General features: G+C 37.7%; 1 protein-coding gene across 1 annotated transcript; it reads right to left on the bottom strand.

Annotated features, from left to right (window-relative positions):
* Nucleotides 1–574: 574 nt before the first annotated feature.
* Nucleotides 575–22,012, bottom strand: LOC149729643 (uncharacterized). Its single transcript, XM_089886067.1, has 22 exons — nt 20,758–22,012; nt 20,476–20,627; nt 20,053–20,167; nt 19,407–19,568; nt 19,016–19,168; nt 17,300–17,446; nt 16,690–16,815; nt 16,289–16,468; nt 15,861–15,953; nt 15,363–15,488; nt 14,050–14,247; nt 10,844–10,914; nt 10,592–10,688; nt 10,081–10,227; nt 9,753–9,899; nt 9,266–9,574; nt 8,283–8,441; nt 7,801–7,944; nt 7,183–7,371; nt 6,668–6,785; nt 6,429–6,529; nt 575–6,285 (listed from the first exon to the last, which is right to left on the bottom strand). Exons 1-22 carry the CDS (start codon nt 21,017–21,019, stop codon nt 6,269–6,271), a joined length of 3,213 nt encoding a protein of 1,070 aa, XP_089742193.1. The 5' UTR covers nt 21,020–22,012; the 3' UTR covers nt 575–6,268.
* Nucleotides 22,013–23,137: the final 1,125 nt, after the last annotated feature.

Genomic DNA, 23,137 nt, shown 5'->3' with positions numbered 1-23,137 from the left:
TAAAAAATATCTCATCCTACCCCATGTTCTATGGTATCCCCCAACTTGTAGTACCCTACACATTGACATATACCATAGCCCAAAGAGATTAAAACCAATCTCTTTTGGTTTGGTTTTAATCTCTTTGCCATAGCCTATACATACACTCTCTCTTGTGTGCTAATGTAAATATACGGCGTTTCTCCTTTATTACGATTTCGTTGATTTATAAAATTTTGAATTCTGCCCGGCGCAGTGTGGTTTGCACGCTTACCCCTATTAGTCCATTGTGTGCAAAACACTTTACCGTATTTTCTCTTGTTAGTCCTTACAATTGTTTAAATTATCGACCATACATTACAAAACAATAATCGCTTACAAAAGTTACAGATATGGTAACTCGTAAGCGGAACCTTCAGGATAAATATTTTCCAATGAATCATTTATACAATATTTTCCAATAAATCATTTATACAGCGAGTTTTTGTTATGGTTTAGCATATCTTGTCTGCCACATTTTTTTTCTTTTTCGCGGCAGACGAAGTTGCGATTTGTACATTGGTCTGAAAAGTACATCGAACAAGGAATGGACACATTTTGAACTGTACAATTTTATTTGGGGCAAACTACTAAACACAACCGCTACATGCGAGAAAATACACACTGTACATTACAGCCACGTCATTCGGTTTGAAGCACAAAAAACACAGGTGATTGCAATTTGGGTTGAATGTACAAATTAATCCAAAACGGCTTTCGAGGCGATTACCAGAGAATGAAGATAACATCGGAACACAATGTTTACTGAAGTACAAACAAAATACGATATATACTGTTAACTATTCAATGCTAAAGGAAAATGTTTCTACTATTATTATTGAAATGGGAACTGCATGGGGTCTTTATAGGGCACGAGCGAAAAATGGACACCGGTCGTACGACAGGGTGCAGAATGCTGTATGCGGCACTGAAACTATGGGTGTTGGTGCATAAGACGGAGATTGCGCAATCGAGTGTTTTTTTTATGGAACCGATAAAAATGGGTGAATATTGTCTTAGGGATTAATTGTATCATTATTTTAAAATATCGGATTTTGATCGTTTTTTAAATTTAAAATACGCGAGTTTTTTTAAAGGTAAGTCGAAATCTTTTTATAGGGAGTTAAAATTGAAGACGAAATTACCAGACGTGTGAAGTTTGGACCGTTTGTGGTGGTAGCGTAAGATAAGTGGAATATCGAGTTTGGTTTGGATTTACGTCGCGACTGACTGCATGGTCAAGGTGTGGCGGCTTCGGATGGTTATGTCTTGACGTTTACGACCGCCGTAGGATGCATAGCGGTAAAAACAAAGCATTATTACCAACACTGGTGTATAACTAAAGAGTCGATTATTTTTTTGTTTGTTTTTTTTTCGAATGGTATGTACAGCGAGAGATGGAAAACGACAATTTGCATTGGAAACGTGGAAACTAAATACGCTGGGCCAGCTTATATAGATCAGCGGACGAATGCACGAGTGACATACATCATGTCGGGAAACATACGAAGCACGCTAGTAAAAATCGGGCGTTAGTAACGGACACAACGAAAGTAACACGAGCGTATTCAACAGTGCTAAAAGCAGGAAAAGAATAAAATACTGCCTCGGGAGAACTAAGCTAAGTACGGGCCACGGGTCGGGTAAATGGGACTATGGTGACGCTTGGGGGGGTCGGGTGTGTAAACGTCCACACGCTATGGAATTAACGCGTGTGTATGCGCGTGTTTCACGGCAAGACTATAGAAGTTGTAAAGTTACTTTTGCGCTACCGACTAACAGCGAAAGTGAGCGCTCACTGCACGGTGGTCCGAGTATCTGCTGTGATCACTTCTGCGCTTGAAGAATGAATGTCCGAAGGCTGTCGTTTATAAGGTAGGTAAAAAAGGGCTGGCGCTGCAATTCGCGTATATACGGTTGAGCTTCGGATATGTAGATGGGACATACACGGGTAAAAACATGCGAATGGTGACGGTGCTTGCAGTTCACTTTTGGTCGCTGGGTACTACGTCCAACAGTATAAAAAAATACAGCCTTGTACACATTGAACAACAACACTGCGGGAAAGAGCGGTTTAGGGGTGCGGCAACAGTGGGGTCGTTGCTGCAAGGGCGTTAAAATACAACGTTTCAGACACCTGAATGACAAAAGGTCGACGCTTCTTGAAGAACTAAGCAATTATCGGTATATGAGTGATGGGTGCACAGGGTTGAATGAAGATACCTTTGAATAGGTGTGTAACATAGGGTCGCTGCTGTACGGGTCTGGGCCGTGGCAGTAGCTACTGTGTTGTGGGAAAGGACAGAATGTGCGGAGGTCGAAGTGCTGGTGTACCGGGACAGAAAACTGTTTGGGATTTGAGGCTACAGAAATTGGGGTGTAATTTTTTTTCGTGTTTTGTGTTGAAAGTTTTAATTTGTGGTGGGAGGCGGGTTTGTCCTTGTTCGGTTTCAGTTATGCGGGTCAATATATATACTGTTAATGCACAGGTGTGAACGCACACGACATAAATGTGCATAGACTGTTTGGCACTCGGGGAGCGAGTTCGGGGAAATGGCCCGCTTTTCACAATCGGAAGCACAGGTTGCGGGTGGGTAGGACCGCGGGATAAAATCACTGATTGTTCCTTTTCGACAAAGCGCACGGGCGAAAAAAGATACGATGCGATTGCACAACGCGCCGCGCCGCTTTTCCGGCGTTTTTAACTTTTTGTGTTATCTTTTTGGTGCGGTAGCGGCGCGGCAATACAGTACGTAACTAAGACGGTAAACACGAACAGGAAGGCGCCTATCGCGCGGGTGGCTGGGGGCGAACGTGGATCCCCGACTCCGGGATAATGAAACGTCCCGCGCATATTTTTGAGACAGCAGCGGTTCAGGGGGGGTGGGTGTGCACGCATTGCGCACGAAATTGAACACCTTAAATTTAACAGTGATTCGAAATGGCAAAGATGATGCAATATCAGAAAGAACGACGATTGCTAGACAAGAACGCAATAAACTAGAAGGCAATTTGGCTCAGCTGTTTGAAATGTACGTTCGTTTGGGGATAAAACAGATAATATGGTATAGATAATCTCGTTAACAGGATGAAGACACTGGAAATTATTTCAGGGGATACGACAGTCGCAAACCGATGGCTTCAGAGCTCGCGCGGCGGAATAAATGACAATACTTCGTAAAAATGTGAATTTAACGCTAGAGGTGTCTACCCTTTTTTATTATATGAGTGTCGGGTTGGGGGGGTCTATAGAAACTTGGTGCAAACTGGACATTTTGGGTCAGGAAGTTTACCTCCTGGGTAAAGCATTTGATAAAGGCCTTAAACATAGGAATATGAATGGGGATTTGATCTTTTAAAAGAAACTTGCGATTGTCACGCGAACGGCTAGCATATATCGACATTTTGCGGGACCGAACGGTTTCAATCTCGGCGAAACGCGAGATGACGCCAACGAATCGCAGATTTGTATAGTAGTAGGTAAGGGCGAAAAATCGTGGACATCAAGCGTACAAAATAGGGGACAGTGATCTCACGGCTCGCTACATGCACCGGGTGTGGAACCTGCTGTGGGCCTGTCGCCGGAAACGGCCGGATGAGCCTTTTTTTCGAGATCTACATCGTTATACAAAATAGGGGCGGGGTCAGACTGGTGTACCGTAGCGAGAGCGATACTGTATGTGTGTATGTGGTTGTGTGGCGGCCTGGGAACACAAATCGAATGCTTACAATGGGCGACAGATAAAGGCACACGTTGTTTTAATAGAGATGCTTGCTACCCAAACACGGCTGCACAGAATAGTGTATGAGATATAGAAAGTTTAGGATTAGTTGTCAGACAGCAACAGTAACGCGACAGATTAACAGCACGGGGGATTCGAAAAAAATATACGCGGGTTCACAGTTGAGTATTCACTTAATGCATTTTTTTGGGATTTTTTTTGAGATTTTAAGGCACATTCAACACAATGTTTTGGGTCGGGACCGCAGCCTTTGAAAACGGCGACTGTCGGCCCGACGGCTCCGAGACACGAAGGTACTGTTATAGGGGACAGTGCGACTGCGCGGAGCGGTTATTGCACAATATTAAGCCTAAATCAGGCGCACCGTCGCACTGCGTTGCTTCCTTAATTGAACCTATCTAGGGAAAATGAATTATTGATCGGCGCTTCGTTGCTCTAAAGGTCGAGGCGGTTCGCAGGGGGTCGGCTCAGGGCATTGCTTGGTATATATGCGGGTTTATCTACGGTTTTCAAGATTATATAACACCTTAAACAAATGTATAAAATGGGCTAAGCCAGTTCAATTGGAATTATCAAACACCTAAGGGACGGAAAGGTTCGGGAGTTATGCGGAGCGCAATTGGTGTTGTTATTTTTAACGTTTGCGCGCCGTATTATTTTATTGCCGGTACACAAATAATCTCTCACGTTTCGAGGCTGAAATAGGAACAAGAATTACGCACGTGTGTTGTGCAAGCGAAGTCCGAAAACAATTTCGACAGGTAAGCGTGAAGCGGTGTAATCGTTTATGCTCCGCCGACGGCCGAGCCGTTGCGTTTCTGAGTCACACGCGAAACATGCGGCAATTGCAATTGATTTGTAACTTGCATAGCGAGTTAGAACATTCTATCAATTTTAGGAACCGTAAGGCGTTTTAGGAACGCGGAGTTTGGGAGCCGGTGCGCGAGCGAAGTCGTTGGCAGTAATTCAGCACTAACGTTGACGGATTTTTTTTTTGTTTTTATTTTTTTTGTCAGAAGTTCCATGTGTGTTTGATCATAAGGGCAACGCGTGGCAAACGCACGAGTTACTACAGCAATTCTCAATGGCGTGATTCGGATTGCACGGTTGTATATTTGTGATGTAGTTAAGCGTTGTAAAAAGTGATTGTTATGGTAAAATGCCTGAATTCTATCTCCTAACAAAAGCCCTCGACTGCTGACTATAGATGTATATAACTATACGACGTCACAGGTAAATGGAGAAAAAAGCGGGGAATCAAAAATCATACAAAGTACATTCCGTTAACAAGACAGAGCTAGCACCACTGGAGATTGGTCATTATGGATAAAGGTCGCTACTCTACTGATAATACTTCATGTTTTAGCCACCACAAATGTTAACTGAATAAACGGCAGATGCCCGCTGTCGGGATACGAATACCTAGAGGTGAAGTTACAAATACAAAAAGAAGTACCCTGTTTGTTGACGAATCCATGGTGTGTGTGTGCGAGTGTTATAATAATAATCCCGTGGTGAGAAAGGCGAAGGGGTTAATGTAACACGAACTTTTACGACCCTGCTCCGTAAGCCTAAAGGGGCTGGCGGGAGGGAAATACTTTCTCAAACGTTGTTGCATATCAGCGATATAGACTTGCAACACGCAGCAAATGCACGGGCGGGAAGAAGCGAGATATACGTGGCAAGGAACACGGTGGAAACGACACGCGGATATATAGCACACGGGGAAACAATTGCTCTTTGCGCAGGTAGGCTAGGGAAAACACGAGGAACCGGTTATACAAATGGCTTGATCTATCGGTGGCTCGAAAAAGGGGCGAGCGAAACTTTTTTGCACTTTATGTTAAACGTGTAAGGTTCTCACAGCTGGAAGAGCGACGCGTTAGAAAAGGTTCTGGAATGTTTTTAAACAAAAGGAACGACGCGTTCTGGTTACGTTTGTACGCGACGGATGGACCGTGTGTAATTTTTGACACCGGAGAACCGGCTTTTGTTTAGGTAACGCGGCAGCGGAATTTTTCGACAAGTCACTGCGTGCATCCTTGTAGGCTGGCACACGCGCTTGGGAGATGTGCAAAATGTAAGACATGGTCGCTCTGGTTTAGAAAAAATGAAGACCCTCGAAAAACAGGGGTTACATGCAACCTAGACGTTAAGCAGTGCACGGTGGTTATACATCGAAAATTGAACGGAACTGTGGTGTATAATGAGATTAAAGAAAAACTTGAATTGGCGAACTTGAGTTATTAAAGTTTAAGACTGTTTGGTGCCAGTAAAAGCGGCACGCAGGCGAGCTTCGGCGTTAAATGCCAGTCTGTCCGCCACAAGTCGGTATCAGAGTGCTACTTTGGATGAGAAACTAAACGAGAAAACACTGCAACACAGTTTGGCCTACAGCACATAAAAAGGAAAAAGGCATGAACGAAAACGAGAGATACCAGCTTTGACGTCACTTCGCGTCTGATGAACTGTGGGAAATGAGGCGCCATCTTTGTTGCTTGGCGGCTTTAGTCGCTCGAATTAACTGCAACAGCGAGGTAGCCGTATTGAGTCATTTCCTACCCGTTTAGTGTTAATTACATCGTCATACTGACGCAGTTACACTTATCTAGCGTTAACAATTTATCCTACATGCCTAACAGATGCTTTAAAATAATATTTACTTACGAAATATATTCTTGAGCGTCGATTCGATTCCCGCCAACGACGTAGAGTTCATAATGGGGTCGAAGCCCGTTGGGGGAGTGATCACCCGCGGCGATGTCGAGCTAAAAAAGAAAGCGTTTCAATCGTTAATCGTTCCCTATTGTTTTGAATTGAGGTCGAGGGCGCCATAGCTTCCTCTTAACAAATCTTTTCCTATCGATTTTTGCGTAGCTGTATGAAGCAATTGAACAACAGCTTACTTGGAGGAGTTCTTTGAACCGAACGAACCTTCTGTTGGCGAATTCTCGCCGTAACTGGATCGGGCATGCGACACAGGTCTGGATGGAGCACGGTTAAACGAGGAACCTGTCACTGTACCTGTTGATATCGAATCATATTGCTTAATTCGTGTTTTAACTGTTAAGTACGCAGTCTAAAAATATCGGGTAAATAAACACCATTATATTGTTCTTTAAAGCTGGCGTTGTAAGATGCATTGTTATAAAATACAGTTCCCATTAAATTGTTAAAACAGCACCGAGAGATTTACAAGCGAATGGTGGTTTCATGCACGTTTTTCGACGCGAGTGTGACGCGTATACAGAACGTTTATAACGAAAGATTTATACCCAATGTTTTACTGCTACACGGGCTTTAAAACACTGTGAAGGGTTTTCAGGCAGAAGTGATTGCAGGAAACAAGCCTTCTGCACGAACAATCCATTTTAATGGTACTCGACAGATATAAGACTCTCTCAGGCTTCAGACTACCTACTTGTGGTGCTGGAAAACATTGAGTTGTTTGAGCTCCATGGGTCTGAGCTTATTGATGAGGTTCGGTTGCTAGTGACACTCGGGGCGTTGGAGCCGCTCCACAAGGACGAGGCGTCTGTAGTGGGTGAGAAGGGGCTCCAGGGTGAAAATTCTGTGGGGGATTCCCGGGCAGGAATCGTGGGCAAGGACGCTGGGTAAAATTGTGGAGTTGGTTCATTGTGGAAAACGTTCAAAAAATTATAAACAAATATTTTATTTCCTTTATTTTACCAACAAACTTATTTTGAAATTATATTCTACTCAATCTACTGTGTCAAAGTGGTTCTGTAGTAGATATTCATGTACCAGCAGTATGGTGTTGCTATGGCTATTTGAAATCAAATGGTTTATAACTAAATGAATGTAGTATATGTACAATGTATTACCCAGAACAAAAAGGTTACTTCAAACTAATTTACAAAGATTTCGATAGTTATTAAACAAAATAAACGTTATACATTCTATTCTACATCTGTCAGGCTCTTTTGAGCGTAACCAAGGATCTCAAGATACAGGCCAGAGGCAGAGTTAGCCTATAACTTTAAGCATTTTATACGCCATTTTTACAGAAAATTCTTACCTGGAGCTGGCCAGCTTTGATCAATTTGTGATGGTGGTGGTGTAGGCTGCTTCCATGTCACTGGTCCTCCAGTTGATGCGGAGAGGAATTTCTCTTTTCCTTGCTGGAGGAAGATCTGTTTCATTGTGTCAAGCTCACCAACTCCTATGGGAAAATACATAATAGTTTAATTAAACACGGTGTCCACTACTAGATTTATAGGCCTTTCAATTTGTGCCGCCTATAATACAGATTGCCCAGCTATACCTTAACAAGTTTTATTATAAATATACGTTCAACTGAAAAGACTCGTTAACACTAAAAAGCAACTGCCATTTTTTTGGCATTGTTAAACAATAATACACGAAACAACAGACTATGTTACGTCAATCTGTTGTGTGCAATATCGAAAACATTTTTGAGACTCAGGTAGTCTGTAAAAATTAATTAAAACTTTATTTTTTACCACAAACACAATAGAAAAATGTTCATAATTTTCTCACCAATGAAAAGGTTCCTGATCTCTGGATGCACGGAGTTCGCAAAGACCTCCCGGAAGCCTCGGAGGAACGAAAGAGCAAGATCGTACCTCTGTTTCCATAGTAACTCGAAGAGTTCGGACACACATGTGTATGCGTGCTCTGCACTATCCTTATCCAACCCTGTGAAAAAAAGGCATTTTATTCAAAAAACATAACAAGAGCATTAATAACAATGCATTTGGTAAATATAGGCTATAGGTTTGACTTTACAAGAATTCTACCACGTTCTATAATGTTACAAACGGCAACCTCATCCATTGGCAAAACACCATAACAAGAACTTTAATAACAATTATTTGATATATATATATATAAAAAATATAAGCTATAGCTTTTACTTAAGAATCTCACCACATTTTATAATGTTACAAATGGCAACTTCACCTATTGGCAATGTTTACCGAAAGTCATAAACAAGCACAAAAGCCAATACCATCCCATATTTAGCCAATACTAACACATATAGTCTTTTTGCATGGTCACTTTTATGCGCGTAAGTACTTGCATATTCACTCGCAAAAACAAAGTTAACACGCATAACGTCATAAGCGTGTCATCTGCTGTAGGAGGTTGGTTGTTACTTACATTAGCGAGTAAAGAAAAGTATAGTGAAAGTACAGTTTCACTTTTTTAAGAGCCTAGTCTTTTTCGGGTAATATTCTTACAGTTTTTAGTTGGTAATAGCACCATAAAGTATCAAAACTTTTTTTATAAACTAGATTTAACAATATTGCACTAAAAAAAAAACTCAAGTTGATACGCGCATAAAACAATGACCATGCAAAATATCGCGGTTAGCGAGTTAACATATGACGAGTTAATGCGAATCGCTATTCGCATTAACTTTTTACCATGCAAAAAGGGTAATATTTAGCCAATACCAACACATATTTAACCAATCCAACCCCATATTTAGCCAATACCATCCTATATTTAGCCAGTACCTGCAGGAGACATGTCCGATGCCGGAACATATTCATTGTGGATGAGACCGAGCAGTCGTTGTTCTGCCGACTTCCATTGACGAAGAAGATTTTCGATGATAATTTGATGGTGACTGCTAACACCGGGAGGCGATGTGGAGGTTGAGTCAGAACGAGACGGAAGTTTGGAGTTCATGAACCCACGGGACACAGACCCGGGGTTGCTGAACTCGCGGGAAATCCCCGGCGGGGCTGAACGGCCGTCACGGCTCAGTGAAAAAGTGTCGAGGGGGTTGGTTGACGATTTACTTCCCCAGTGCCCCATGCTTCCTGTAATATATCATACACCATGTTTCATATATATTACATATCATTTTGTAACTGTAAATTTCACATTTTTTAAATGTTTTTTTTACTTTTTTTGTTAATTTCACAGCTAAAATACATAGAATAACAGTAGCACTATGGCAAGTTCCGTATGACCACACCAAGATTTTTTCTAGCTTACCTGTTGGTAAATTGCTTCCCCAGCCTGAAGGAGCACGACTGATAGCTGTAGACACGGGTTCACCAGATTGTGGTCGAGAACCCCAAGTTCCGAAGCCGGCCAAGTTCTTGTTATCTTGCGTTGGAAGCTTTCTCTCTAAAGCAGCAGCTGGAGATGGAACAAGTTTAATGGTAAAGTGATGTCAACATGGTTTTTATATATTTCCTATAGCATTTCTTATTTTTATTTGGCCGCAAAGTATTAAATAATTGCAGGACCAACAGGCAAATTTTTTAGAACAGTTTGAAAACCGCTGGTTTAAAGGAAATAAATGGGTAGACCAAAATACCTTGCAGTTTTGCTGCATTCCATGCAAGACGGTCAGGATATGCTGTAGAAGATGCATTGAATCCACGTGAAGGTTCAAAACCATTAACTGTCTGTTTCCATGGCATTGTCAGCAAATTATCTGCACCATTGTCTCCCCAGCCTTGGACTGTATACAAATAAGTTAATTAATGTAATTCTGGTAATAAAACTGTCACTCAGTGTTAACATATATTTAATACAAAATTTTATGTCGATCTCACAGCTTTTAAACAAAAATAACATTCTTTTTTTTTAAATCAAACACTGTTTTTTTTTCAGCAAATACATTTTTTCAGTCATTAAAGCAGATATTCCAATATTAAAAATAAAAGTTAAAATACAATTTGTATTACAAATGAAAGCAATTTACATGTCTAGCTTGTAGCTTTCAAACTTACTTTAATCGATAGCATCAGTCCGTATGGTTTATGTTTCATAATAAAAACAAGTGAAGTGAACAAAAAATCAATACTTTTATTTTATGAGCTTACAATTTGGAGGGGGCATGGTTGCGAATGCAGAAGCATCGCTTTCACTGTAGCCTCGCGCAAAAGCTGGGTTGCTCTGGAGACGTGACTGATCAAATAGCTGTAGAAAATATTTACTTAATGCATTTTAATGGGGTTTTGGTGGGGTTTGTTTAGACGGGGCATAAGTGCAAATTTGGGGGGAACATTTGAAAATGCATAATCATCACTTTCAATGTAGCCATGCTGGGTTAGTATTGACTTTGTTGTGCTTACCGCCTGTTTTTGTGCCATACTGGATGTCCGGTAAAGGAGATTTCCGTTTCTCAGCTCTTCCAATTCTTGCTCTGTCAGTAAATTAAAGGATGTTAAACTTTATGCTGAGAAAAACAGTGTAGGGTTACTAAGAAATAGAATATAAATAACTGAATGGTAGTGAGTACTGAGTAATGAACATATTTAATCTTTTACAAGTATATATACATACATATATACCAAGCTTTTATAAATACAGTGGGGGAATTATTAGATGTAAAATTCAAATATCCTTTTTTCTTACAATTGTTTACTGATTAAAGCAAAACATTTCAGCTTGAGGGTAGATAGGCCTGCCGCCTTGCCACATCAAGTCTGGCACCTGAGCCAACTGTTCATTTAAACACAATGGGAAACACATACCAACACCAACATGTCATACTACTGGAAGTGGAAACAAAGCAATTCCCTAACTTATAAAATTTAGTATCTAAAGGTCTCAGGCGGAGTACAAATTTATCAAAACTGTACAACGTTTTTAAAAAAGCACTACGCAATGTATACAAAATTGATAAAAAGATATATATATACAACATATTATGGACTTGAACCACCCTGAACTAAAAAGTATGGGAAAAAATGTTAAACAAACTCCCAAACTTACATATTGAGGACCTAAACCACCTTGAACTAAACATATGGGAAAAAATGTTAAACCAACTCCGAAAGTTACCTATAGAAAAGTTCTATTTAATTAGAGTAGAGTCAGTTAGAACAATAACATAAAACTCACATCAAAGTAGACACGAAGTATCAAAAACCATAACAAAAACCTTAAATAAATCCAACAAATACTACAGTTTAGGAAGTTAAAATCGCTTCTATGTGTAAAATAATAAGAAACTGTCATTGTGTTTGATGTTATATATAAAAACACTCATTCAACAGCTTTTAATTAAAATACCTAAAAGTTCTTAACAGTTGAACAGACTGTGAGTAGCAAACTTTAATGCAATCCATTGAAATAAACTATATTTAACTTCCTACTTTACTTTTATGTAATTGGAATTGTGAATAAACGAAAAATTTTAAGTTCCAACTAGCATTGTATTATGCCACTTAGGTGTCACGTCTATTTATTTGGGTATGGTGAAATAATGACAAAATTTCAAAATAGAGAGAGAGAGACTAGCTTATTCAAAAAATAGATAGAAGTTTATTCTTTTATTTAAGCAACATCAAGTACTTTCATGCAACCATACAGCAACATAGGGTGCAGCGTGGAGTGACTAATAAGCTAGCAGTTGCAGCCTCTCGCATTGCCCTGGGGGCAACTGAGGGCAATTACTGAAATTACTTTTTTTCTGTGTCAGACAGCAAGGGCAGTGATTGCTGCTTTCATTAAAACACTGTTTAGTATTAATAAAGCTGTGTTTTGCTTTGCATATAGGCAAAAAGAATGTTGGTGTAATTAAAACATCAAATTTAATATGTTCGCTAGTTTCACTGAGTTTTCATGTAAACTTGTGTTTATTGACACTAATAAGTCAAACAATCTTACAAATTGTACAAGTGTGTTATCTTTAATGTGAGTAAAATGGCTATATAACATGTTCTTTAGCTCTTTTTCTTGTTCTTTATACTGATAACTTTACCGTACACATAGAGAATTTAAATCAATAGGAGATTAAACATACGCTAATACAAGATAACTCTGCAAACACATGTCATATCACAATCACATCAAACAAAAATCCTTTGGGCCCAAAGGCTTATAGCAGGAACCAACAGTTGGGCTTTGATTGTGAGAAGTCAACAGCACATTGAGGTGAAACAATGGTTTTGAGTGCACCGGAAGTTACGCTGTATATTGTTTAAGTCAATGTATTGTCTACTTCATCGTTACCATGTCAGTCACATAGGTGTTGTTTTCGAAAATACACAGTTTACGTTGAATAGGGGTTTTGAATAAAAACAGCTGCATTTTTTCATCATAAAACAGAATTGTTGTGTTTCTATTTTTAGTCTCATACATGGAAATTATAGGACAAGCGTTTAACTTTTATGTTGTATATATATTGTTATCTCTACCGCACTGGTTTAATAATATAACAAATAATATACACAGAATAACAGTGTTCTACTATATTATACATATATTTATATATATATAGTAGGGTGGGAGAAGATGGGACACCTTTCACACATAATAACCAAATATCCTGATCGTGTTTTAAACAATTAACAACGATCTATGGGAGCCGTGAGGATAAAGATTTATAAAAAATCGTTGAATGTTTGTTTACTACTAAATTGGAGGAGAAAATAGATTGAAAAGGTGTCCCATCTTCCCCCATCCTACCATATATATATATATATATATATATGGTCATGGATGAGGTTCAATTATTAGCAACCTCTTGGGATATTTGATTTAGGCCACAGTTAACCCATAAGTATTACCCTATTACCCATAAGCTTACTGATTACCCCATTTGCCTACTGTAATTGGTATTGAACAACAAATAGGAACAAAAGCTATAACACGCACTCTTTGCATTTAAAATACACCTACAAAAAAACAAACTGAAACATGCATAACAGACTATTTGTTCACAGGAAATTCTGTATTTCCTGTACATCTACTCTACGTACAAATCAACAGCTTTTGACAGGTAAACACAACTAAATTTCATACAAAACCTACAAAATATACAGTAGATCGTATAGGCGGCATTACTAGAAAATATAGAGTGGTGCAACCACAGCACATGATGGTCTTATTAACCCCTAACCTTGTAATACTTGCACAACATAATACACAACGTTGTCACTACATATAAGATATTACAACAGCTGATGCTATGCCGCCCACGCTATTTTTTAATAGTGCAAACTGAATGTTATACTGTGTGACAAAATCAACAATAATTCTGGTATGCTTATACTACTAGTCTACTACAGCACTCCTACTAGTATACATGTTAAAAAATAAAAAACAACTGCTATAAGCCGTTTTGTGTGAAAAAAAATCAATTAATTCTAATATACTTATACTACAACTAGCATACATGTCAAAAAATACCAAACTTCAGCTATAAGCTGTTTTGTGCGACAAAATGAACAATAATTCTAATATACTTTTACTACTACAAGCATACATGTCAAAAATTAACAAACTTTGGGCTGTTATGGCAATACACATGTGCTATACATTTTTTACATACCTCTGACAAACTGTGCTTGCATAGCAGCAGATAGTTCTGCATATCTAAGTTTCATTGCTTGGGCAGGGCCACCAATGGGTGGGTAGCATGAAGGCTCCTTTGTTAAACCTGGGTTTATGATCCCACTTGCAACAGCTGTGTTGAGTGTGGTGGGGTAGGAGGTGAGGGCTGGGTTGGCAAGATCTCCAAAAGAGTCGACTGGAAAAAACAATGTATAAAAGTGTGTTTAGTGTTTGACTGTATGCTCTAAAACAGTGTTTATTAAACTGGGGTAAATTTGGGGGTAAGTTCCTCATATTTAGAGGGTAAATGAGCTACCAATCAAAATCCACAACAGCAGACAGGACAGAAAAGTTGTGCGAATTGTAGTTATCATAGCTTACTATTCTAGAGTTTACAGAGTATGTTCTAAAACAGCATTTATTAAACTGGGGTAAATTTACCCCTGAGGGCAAGTTTCTGGTATTTAAAGGGTAAATAAGCAACCAATCAAAATCCACATCAGTTGGCAATACAGAAAAATTGTGCCAGTTGTAGTTATTGTAGCTTACTATTTAGTTTACATTAACTGCTAATCCAAAGCTAGCCTCGGAGCGTATTGATTTCTTTAATGTCTAGTAAGTAGTTGTTTTCGCCTTTCAATAAATGAGCATGGGCGCCATGTTACATATTGGGGGTAAATCTAATAATCATCTTTGTTAAAAGGGTAAAGCATACAAAAAAGTTTAAGAACCACTGCTTTAAATGCAATGTGGTAATCATTGCCAAACTACAAAATTTAATAACACAGCAAACAGACTGTACACTCTGTCCCTAATTTGGTTTTTGTCTCCATGCAAACATAAGAGTTTTTGTTGGGTCACAATGTACATAGTGATGCCGTATTTGATTAGTGTTAAGTACATAAGAACTCAGTTTAAAATAGTTATGCTGCTAAAAGGAACAGGAACTCTGGTACTGACTCAAACACTAGCAGTATTTTATTTATAATTACACATGTTCTAGTAATTTTCAAGATGTGTTGCACAGAAACTGTGTGTAAAACCTAAACGTTAACAGTATTTATGGAAATTAATTTATAATTACATATGTCCTGCTGTTCTGGTAACTCTTAAGATGTGTTGCACAGAAACTGTTTGTAAAGTCTAAATGCTAGCAGTATTAATGGAAATTAATTTATAATTACATATGTTCTAGTAACTTTCAAGATGTGTTGCACAGAAACTGTGTGTAAAATCCATAGCCCAGCAGACAAGAGAATTGGTTAGGAAATGTCTGCCAGTTGAACAGCCAGAAACAAAACAATAAATCACCTTTGATTGGCTGCAGCTGCGTAACGGTGGGCAGAGGATGCCCGGGTACATATTCACCAAACACACCAATTCGAGCTACGTCATTCTTCGATGGTGGTGGCTTTATTGCTTCCGGTGGCAATTCGCCTGAAAAATAGTTGAACAGATGTGTGTCACAATAATAAAAAGAGCTATATAACCAGTTTAGATCTACAAAGGCAAAAAAATGGTTGCCACTCTGCAATGAAAGTAATTCCTATTACAAGCAACAATTTTTAAAGGTAAAATTTTATATTTTATAAAGTAGTGATACCATTTTATTTCACCCCATCAATAGTTTTGTATTTCTACAAAGATAAAGACTTTAGATACAACTGAGCTGTAATGTCTAACTGAACACCTGTGCTGAGTAGTGATATCAATAGGCTGTTATTTCAAGAGCTGCAACTAATGACACTTAATATCCAGTTAAATAAGGATTATTTAAATCTGTGGTTATGAGGTTTTCAAGTGACTAACCTCTGAATACTTTGCCCATTTCTCCCATTGGTCCAATTGGTGGATAGCATTCGTAGTTGCTTGGTTTTTTGTCGGTTTCTTTTTCGCCGTTGGCTGTGCATAAAACAAAGCATTATTATTTTAATTTCTTAAAATGTGTTTTAAAAGTTGGACACTATGTGTCAAAAATCTATTTAGGTACTTCTATGTAAAATCAAATTTTGATTTTCGGTGATTTTGAGTAAAAAATCAACTTTTGATTTTGATTTTAGGGTTTCAAATCTATTTAGGTATTTCTATGTAAAATTATTATTTTTTTCTCTGTAAAACTATTTTTTATTTGTTTTTTTTTTGGGGGGGGGGATAAATTGAAAGTAAAGCTTTATTAAGGGGATTGTGGAACCCTGCATTAGACATTGTGGACATTTAAAGATTAGACAGAGACTCACTTATTGGAGTTGGTGGGACGAGCTGAGCTGGTGGAATGGAAGGAGCTGTAGTGACTGGTACTGGTTTTGGAACATGGTTGATGGGTGGTGTTGGTTCATTTCTCTCTGGTGCAGGCGCTGGTGGGGGCTTGTCAGCCTTTTTTAACAGAGAGAATGGGAAAGATGGCTTTGGAACGTCATCTGTGAAAAATATTTTGTAAATATGATGTTGTACATTATTTTTAGAGGAGAAAGAAAATGAACAAAAATGGTCAATAAAAAAATAAAATGAGACAAAATATGAAAGAAATTAAAAAATATTTAAAAATAAGTGATTTCTAAAAATTACAAACTTTTAGTGGTATTATCAAGAAAAAGAGACTTGAGCAACGAACACTGTTATAGATGGGTAAGATATTTACCTGGCATAGCTGAGATTTTATCAGTTTTGAGGACTAGTTCAAGCGCGGTCACCCAGTCCGCATAGCTTTGGATTTTACTCGCATCTATATCGAAAAAACAAGCGACTGCATCCAGGTACTGTGTTGCTGTATGGAGAAAATAACAATTTTAAGAAAAAAGAGATGGCGCGGAGATTACATAAACATCTTAATTATAATCCTGTATGCTTTACCAAGTTATGATAACAGCTCTAACTTTAATAGATATGCCTTTTTTTGAAGTGTAATTCATATAACAAAGTCGATCGACAAAAACATTTATATATGTGAATATTTTTAAAACACAGTTTAATATCTAAAATGTTATTGAATAAAAAATAATTCTTATTAAGTTTGGAGAATTAATTGATGCGGACAGTGGCGCAGCCAGGGGGGTTTTGGGGGTCACGACCCCCTCTTTTAACAAAAAAAAAATTAAAAAATTTTTTTAGGAAAATTTTTGATTAAACCCCCCCCCCCTCTTATTTTTTTCTGGCTGCACCACTGGATGCAGACTATCTAATCAAGCGTGACAAAAAACATCCGTCTCCAGCTATTAAAACAGAAAGCAATCAACTGTTTCATTTATTACCTGTTAAGTTCATAACCTCACTGACTGCAATTTGGAACAGGGGTTTATCATCCAGGTGGTGCTGAAAGCAGGAGAGTCTGGCTTCACTTAAGCTCAGGTAAATGAGGCCACGTCCCGTAACATGCATGTATGACTCCTTAATCATACCTGTGGTAGGGCAATCAATAAAAACCTCATACAATAACATTGATGTTTTCACTGTCCACTTCATAAAAAGGTGTTCAATATAGTATTGTAGTTTAATAATAATAACAAATTTAAAATTGAACAGAAATCTAAATTTATTCTAAATAAAACAAAGATATAGTTTGCAGTTTTTTTTAAGTTTATTTAATTTATTTTAAATAAAATGTAAAACTTTATGTATAACATAATCAATTTTGGTGTCCCTAAAAAAACAGTCTAACACATCATAACCTTAACCTACACAACAAGTAAAGAAATTCACCATTGCAAAAAGTGGAACATTCAAGTAATACTAATTATTATTCACATAATTTAACCACTAATTTTCTGACTTAAATGTTTAATAAATGAACTTATTTTGTTTAACATGATAAAATTCAAACGGCTTTTAAAATATTAAAGTTAAACGAATGAAATGTAAAAGTACCACTTTGAACAGGAGATGAATGCCACTTGTACAGTTGTACTCATGGTAAAATGTACAAACAATTAGTTATATATGCCGAAAAACTGTCCTTATTCAAACATCACAATGTCATACCTAGACCATAAAGCATTGTTTTAGCCTATCAGTATCAACAGTTATTTAACGTTCTGCATTATACAATGGAAAAAGTTGGCAAAGACAAATTATTTTGGCTTCTCATTTGTAAAGCATTAGTTAACAGACTAGCGGGCACAGTCTGTCTGTCAAAATAAAAACAAAATCTGACATTTTTGTCAAAGTTTTCCCACCCCAAGGCTATAATTTCCACAGTGGTTTATATTGAATTTTACGCCACAAGGCCACACCACGCATACCAGACACCACAGACCAGAAACACTAAGTTATTTTGTTACAAACCCAAACAAAGGAAATCTAACAATTAAGTGGAGTACCCGCAACTAAACGGCAAAAAAATGCCAGACAAAAGAAATTTGACCAGATCGCACTTACGGTATAAATTTCATTGTTGTATTATTTAATTCAAGCGAAAAATTCAAGATTGTGCATGCTAATTTAATGAATTGAAAATATTTGGAAAAAGTGCTATATATATATATTTATATATATATTAGGAGGGCCATTTTTTTTTAAAATGCAAGTAAACAGAATATCCCGTCACAATTTTACCTGTATGTATGCGTCTACGCAACCATAAACAAGTGTAAAATATTTGCAATTCAAAGCAGATTTTTAAACTTATAGGCATCAATACCACCAAGAACACTCTCAACAACAAGGCAAGGATGATCTCTAAGACTATAATTACTGCTGCTTGTAACCAACTAGCAGTACAACTGTAAAGGCAGTAAAACTAGATACTATACTATCAGCAACGGTTAACTATTACTTAACTTGACCGAAATTTAAGGGTCACAGGGTATACTAAAAAGTTTTCACACACTGTGATACCAGGACTTAACCATACAGTAAAGTCTATGAAAAATCTTGTCGCAAATTGACGTGACATTCAAAACCTAAACTTTTGAAAAAAGATTGCCAACAGTACCTAAATATTGAACATCATAGAAAATGGTAAAACTTACCACAGTTTAATATCTTGGCAACGTTTACATCTATCATGGTGGGGTATTTCCTCTTTAGCAAGTTGTACTTTGTGTAAAGCACAAGGCTCACCCAGTCCATTACAGTCTCCATATTATCATGTTGGAGATATGTAAACGCAACCGTGTTACCATCTGGAGAAAAAATATTTGAGTAACAAACAAGTCTTATGGGTGGAAATATTCAAATAATTAGTAGTGATGTGAATTTTATGTATTGTAATTGCTACTACATGTGTATGTAATCTTTTTATCAGTGATAATATGATATTTTTATCAGTGAAAAATATCCAATTAGGCAACTATTCATAAAACATTATAATACTGTATTTAAAAGTCACCCAAAAAATATATTTCTAAAGGCTAAGCGTACCATTATTAATACGGTAGGTAAGCTGCACGCCATTCTCGTGCCCAATTCTCTTTGAATTAACGACAAGCGTCTCCACACATTCCACAGGAACCTCTTCATTACGTGCATCAGATGTCAGGTAAAGCTTATCGCTTTGCAACACAACACAGCATGGGTAATTTCCTGCAACAGTCACCAAAGACACTTTATTAATTATCACTTCCATTGCATTATGCAACAGCTGCAGTGTTATGTTTGATAGGGTATGGCCACTGGCAGACCAAGGGCAAATGATATTAGTTAAGGGCAAAACTGATTTATGTTACTTCTTTTAAAAATTAGTCCTTTAATTTTTGTAGGGGGTGGTTGGGGGCTCGTACTAACCCATTAGTCAGGATAAGATAATTCAAAATTTAAACAAAAAGAGTCGAAAAGCGTAGACTGTATAATCCCCTATAAATACGCTGCTTATCACAAGTGACATACTGTATTTATAAAACAGTATTACTCCACAAAATATAAAAAGACACTTCAAAAATTCTATTATCCTAATTAAGATGCCATGACATGTTAATCACAATAAGCTATAAATAAATAAAGTTTACGTTACAACGTGCTATTGGAATTTATAAGCTCTGTAGGATTTAGTTAATATTTTGTTGCTTGCCTTTGGGCATTGGGCGGGTAAATTGAATTCCAATGAATTGTTTTTTGGCAGCAATCTTTGGATTTTCTGCTGCATCTCCAGCATTTCCACTGTATTTGCATTTGATCCAATACTCCTATAACGTAACATTGGGTTAGGTCTAATTTTAAACCATCCAAATTTTTTTTGGAGAATAACTTAAGCACACTATGAATTACGTAAATGCAAGTTTTCTCGCAAATATTTATTTTAAACAGTCCAATATTTTTTGAACTTATGCACACTATAATTTAAATGCATTGTTTCTTAGCAGCATTAATTTTATAAGCCCAAAAAATGTTTAACGCAAATAGGAACAACCAACATAAGACAAAACTGAGAAGCAGACAGACAATCAACAAAAAATAATAAAAACAAACAAAAAATGCTCATATTTTTACTTACCTTAAGTTTAATGCCATCGTTGCCCGACGGTCTATACTGCCAAACAGGAGAATTGGCAAGTAACCTAATGTTTGTGCGTTTGTTTCCATTTGCTCTAATTTGAGCGATGTCCTTATCCTCCCACAGCTGAGGAATTTGTGTTGACAGAATTCCTGCAACAGATTAATTATACAAACGCTGTTAAAAGATTTATACATTTTAAACATATCGCAAAAGACCAAAAGCTCCATTTTGTTTTAGGTAATAAATTAATTGTTGCTAAATGAGTGAAATTTTCGTTACCTTTTACAGAATTGTCATTTCCATTCGATTCTGTTGCATTGTAGTGGTTCTCATGCTCTATGTGTACCAGTTTGCAATCGTCACACACGAGAATGCCATATGCAAGAACGGCCCATGCGCTTTCGGAGGCTAAAGTTGCTCCACAATCAGCGCATACATCGTTGCCGGGTTCATTTAGTAGCTCCCTAATAGCCGTTGCTTTGGATGAATCCATCCGTGGGATTGGCATGGGTATGTTTGGGGGGTACTCCGACCGCAGCATTTTTTAAATATGCCTTTTGTGGTTGTTTTGACGTGAAATATAGATAAAGCACCAAATACGTACACAGTGCTAATGAGTGGCAAGTGTCAGCAATAACTGGCAAGTGACCAGTTTGAATGACGAAAGTTTTAAGTGTTTGTTCAATCTCAAGTTGTACCTTCTTTGAAGAGAGTCCACACTGGAGTAGCTAGCTACTTGGTTACAATTGACAATGCACACGGTTACAGTTAACACAGTTCGGTCATTGCATGTTCAAAACACAAATAAGGCGAATATAGTACAAAAAGATTTTGTTTTCATGCATGTGCTACTTTTAACGTCAACAGTGTTTTTTTTTACAATCTTGACCAATATTACATAGTACCTACACGGTTAAGCGACGGTAACATGTACCCTGAGTGGTGACTCAAATAAAACCAATGGATTTTAAACAAGGTGTATCAAGAAGAATGATAGCATGATAGGAAAACATAAAATATGAGAAACAAATGTCATATGCTGGGGAAGATGAAACTACAAACACTGCACTTCCCAAACAAATATCAATAAAACAATTAAAGGTGGGGAGAGTAAGCGAGCAAATACAATAACTTGGCAGCGATAGAAACCACAGTGTTGGAGAAGAGGGTAGCTTAAAATACAGAAATATGAAAACCGTACATTAGTTACACTAGTGAATAATAATAAGAATAAAACGCAAAACTATCAAATTAGCTCTGACGCGTCGCACAGAACGGTGACGCTAGAGAACGCACTGACTGGAACAGAAGTGCAAACAACAGTCCGAAAAGGGCACTATTGCATCTGTGCCCCTGGCTGGATATGTTTGTACGTTGAAACGTGAAGAAAGGGATGCTTGAACACAAGTGCTCAATTGGAACCTTGGAGATTAAGAACGAAGCCCGAAGATACTCAATCTTCGATACAGCTTGAAAATGCAATAATGCCTTCAATAACACCACACAAGCTCAGAGCAAACTATTGCTGTTGAAACATATAGTACAAACATTAAAACGTTAAACAATAACGCACATACGAAAATTTTAAACTTGTTAATAAATAATAATACGCAAATGTATCTCACTTATATTATGAATCTTGACTCAAACGCAAAGTAAACAAATGCAGAAAATTATATAATATAACAGCTGTTGTGACACTTTGCTATGAGCGACGCCCGCATACACAAACGTACCTGCACCTACATAGAATTGTTATGAACAGCAAATTTATCAGCGCAAATGAATCACTTCCTTCTGCTATAAATGCGCAGTGCTGAAGTGCACAAGCGAATGCGATTGGTACGCCCTACATGACGTCACTGCGTACACCACCTAGCGACAGACATACACTACGTGCTCGTTGGTTGTCTCGTCACGTGACTTACCGGACAACAGCAGCCGCGTTTTCGCGATTTCTTATTCTCTCGCATTCTCTATTGCGACAGGAGCGTCAACCCCTTCGCATCTTCTGTATCTTTCAACTATGTTGCTCTGCGTGCCAAGTCTGATTTGGCGCGTGAAAGGTCGAGCGCGTGTGCTAACTCGTTCTCTGCGACAAACAAATCTTCTGATACGCCATCGTTAGCCAATGGAGGAAAACCGTTACTGGCGGTATTACTTACACTGTTGTTGTGCAGAGCAACCACATGATTGAATGTCATAAGCGTGAAGAGAGTTCATCGCAATTATCAAATTTCTTGTCGTGGCAATATAAGGTTGCCTTGGCACAACTTTATTGAAAAAAGCGTGTTAGTCAAATAATTGTACAATATAATCTAAAAGCAACCACTAATTAATACCGCGCAAATATTGGTATTTAATCTAACAATTAACAATACACTTTTAGCATCTAACAAATTAATACCGCGAAAAACACAAAGGTATTGCAACCCATAACACTCATTATAAACGTGTCTGCTACATCTATAACCGTACAAAACAATAAACACATATTTCTTCGGTATAGTTTTCGTAATAGCAGTTGTTACTTTGACCAATAAAGTATATGGTATTTAAGCACTACTGCGCGTCAACTGTATTTATTCAATGCAATATATTCAATTTACGACCAGCTGCTACTGACTGACAGCAATCTAATTGTCTTTTGGTTACTGTA

Source organism: Ciona robusta, chromosome 10 (assembly GCF_009617815.1).
Source record: "Ciona robusta chromosome 10, ASM961781v2".
In the NCBI taxonomy this organism is placed as follows: domain Eukaryota; kingdom Metazoa; phylum Chordata; class Ascidiacea; order Phlebobranchia; family Cionidae; genus Ciona; species Ciona robusta.
The sequence above is the reverse complement of the archived record's forward strand: the minus strand, read 5'-3'. Positions and strand labels throughout refer to the sequence as shown.